The 325-nt window shown below is 63.1% G+C and overlaps 1 protein-coding gene across 1 annotated transcript in view; it reads left to right on the plus strand.

Annotated features, from left to right (window-relative positions):
• Positions 1-325, plus strand: part of SCNN1A (sodium channel epithelial 1 alpha subunit) — a 22,226-nt gene that overhangs the window by 9,114 nt on the left and 12,787 nt on the right. Inside the window, exon 3 of the mRNA XM_006757639.2 lies at positions 207-322. Coding sequence (XP_006757702.1) covers positions 207-322 — 116 coding nt within the window. The remainder of the gene's footprint in view (positions 1-206; positions 323-325) is intronic.

The following is a 325-nucleotide window of genomic DNA, read 5'->3' on the forward strand; positions in this document are numbered from 1 at the left end:
GGCCCCCCCCGCCTCTCCCTTTCAATAAACAGGACACTGGCCGCGATAAATGCCGTCACCGCTGGGGCTCACTGTCGCCTCCGCTAATCCCGTCGGACACACCTGTCCTCCCCCATCCTCCCGCCTCACCAGTTTCAAGGAGGAAACTGAGGCCCAAAGGCCAGGCGAGCTGCCCCCTAGCCGACTCTTCCCCATCGCCCCTCCAGGTACACGCAAATGAAAGGAGATCTGGAGGAGCTGGACCGCATCACGGAGCAGACGCTCTCCGACTTGTACAAATACAACTCCTTCAACACCCTCGGGAGCCACCCCCGCGGCCGCCGCG

This window comes from Myotis davidii, unplaced genomic scaffold, assembly GCF_000327345.1.
Source record: "Myotis davidii unplaced genomic scaffold, ASM32734v1 scaffold13, whole genome shotgun sequence".
Taxonomy (NCBI): Eukaryota; Metazoa; Chordata; class Mammalia; order Chiroptera; family Vespertilionidae; genus Myotis; species Myotis davidii.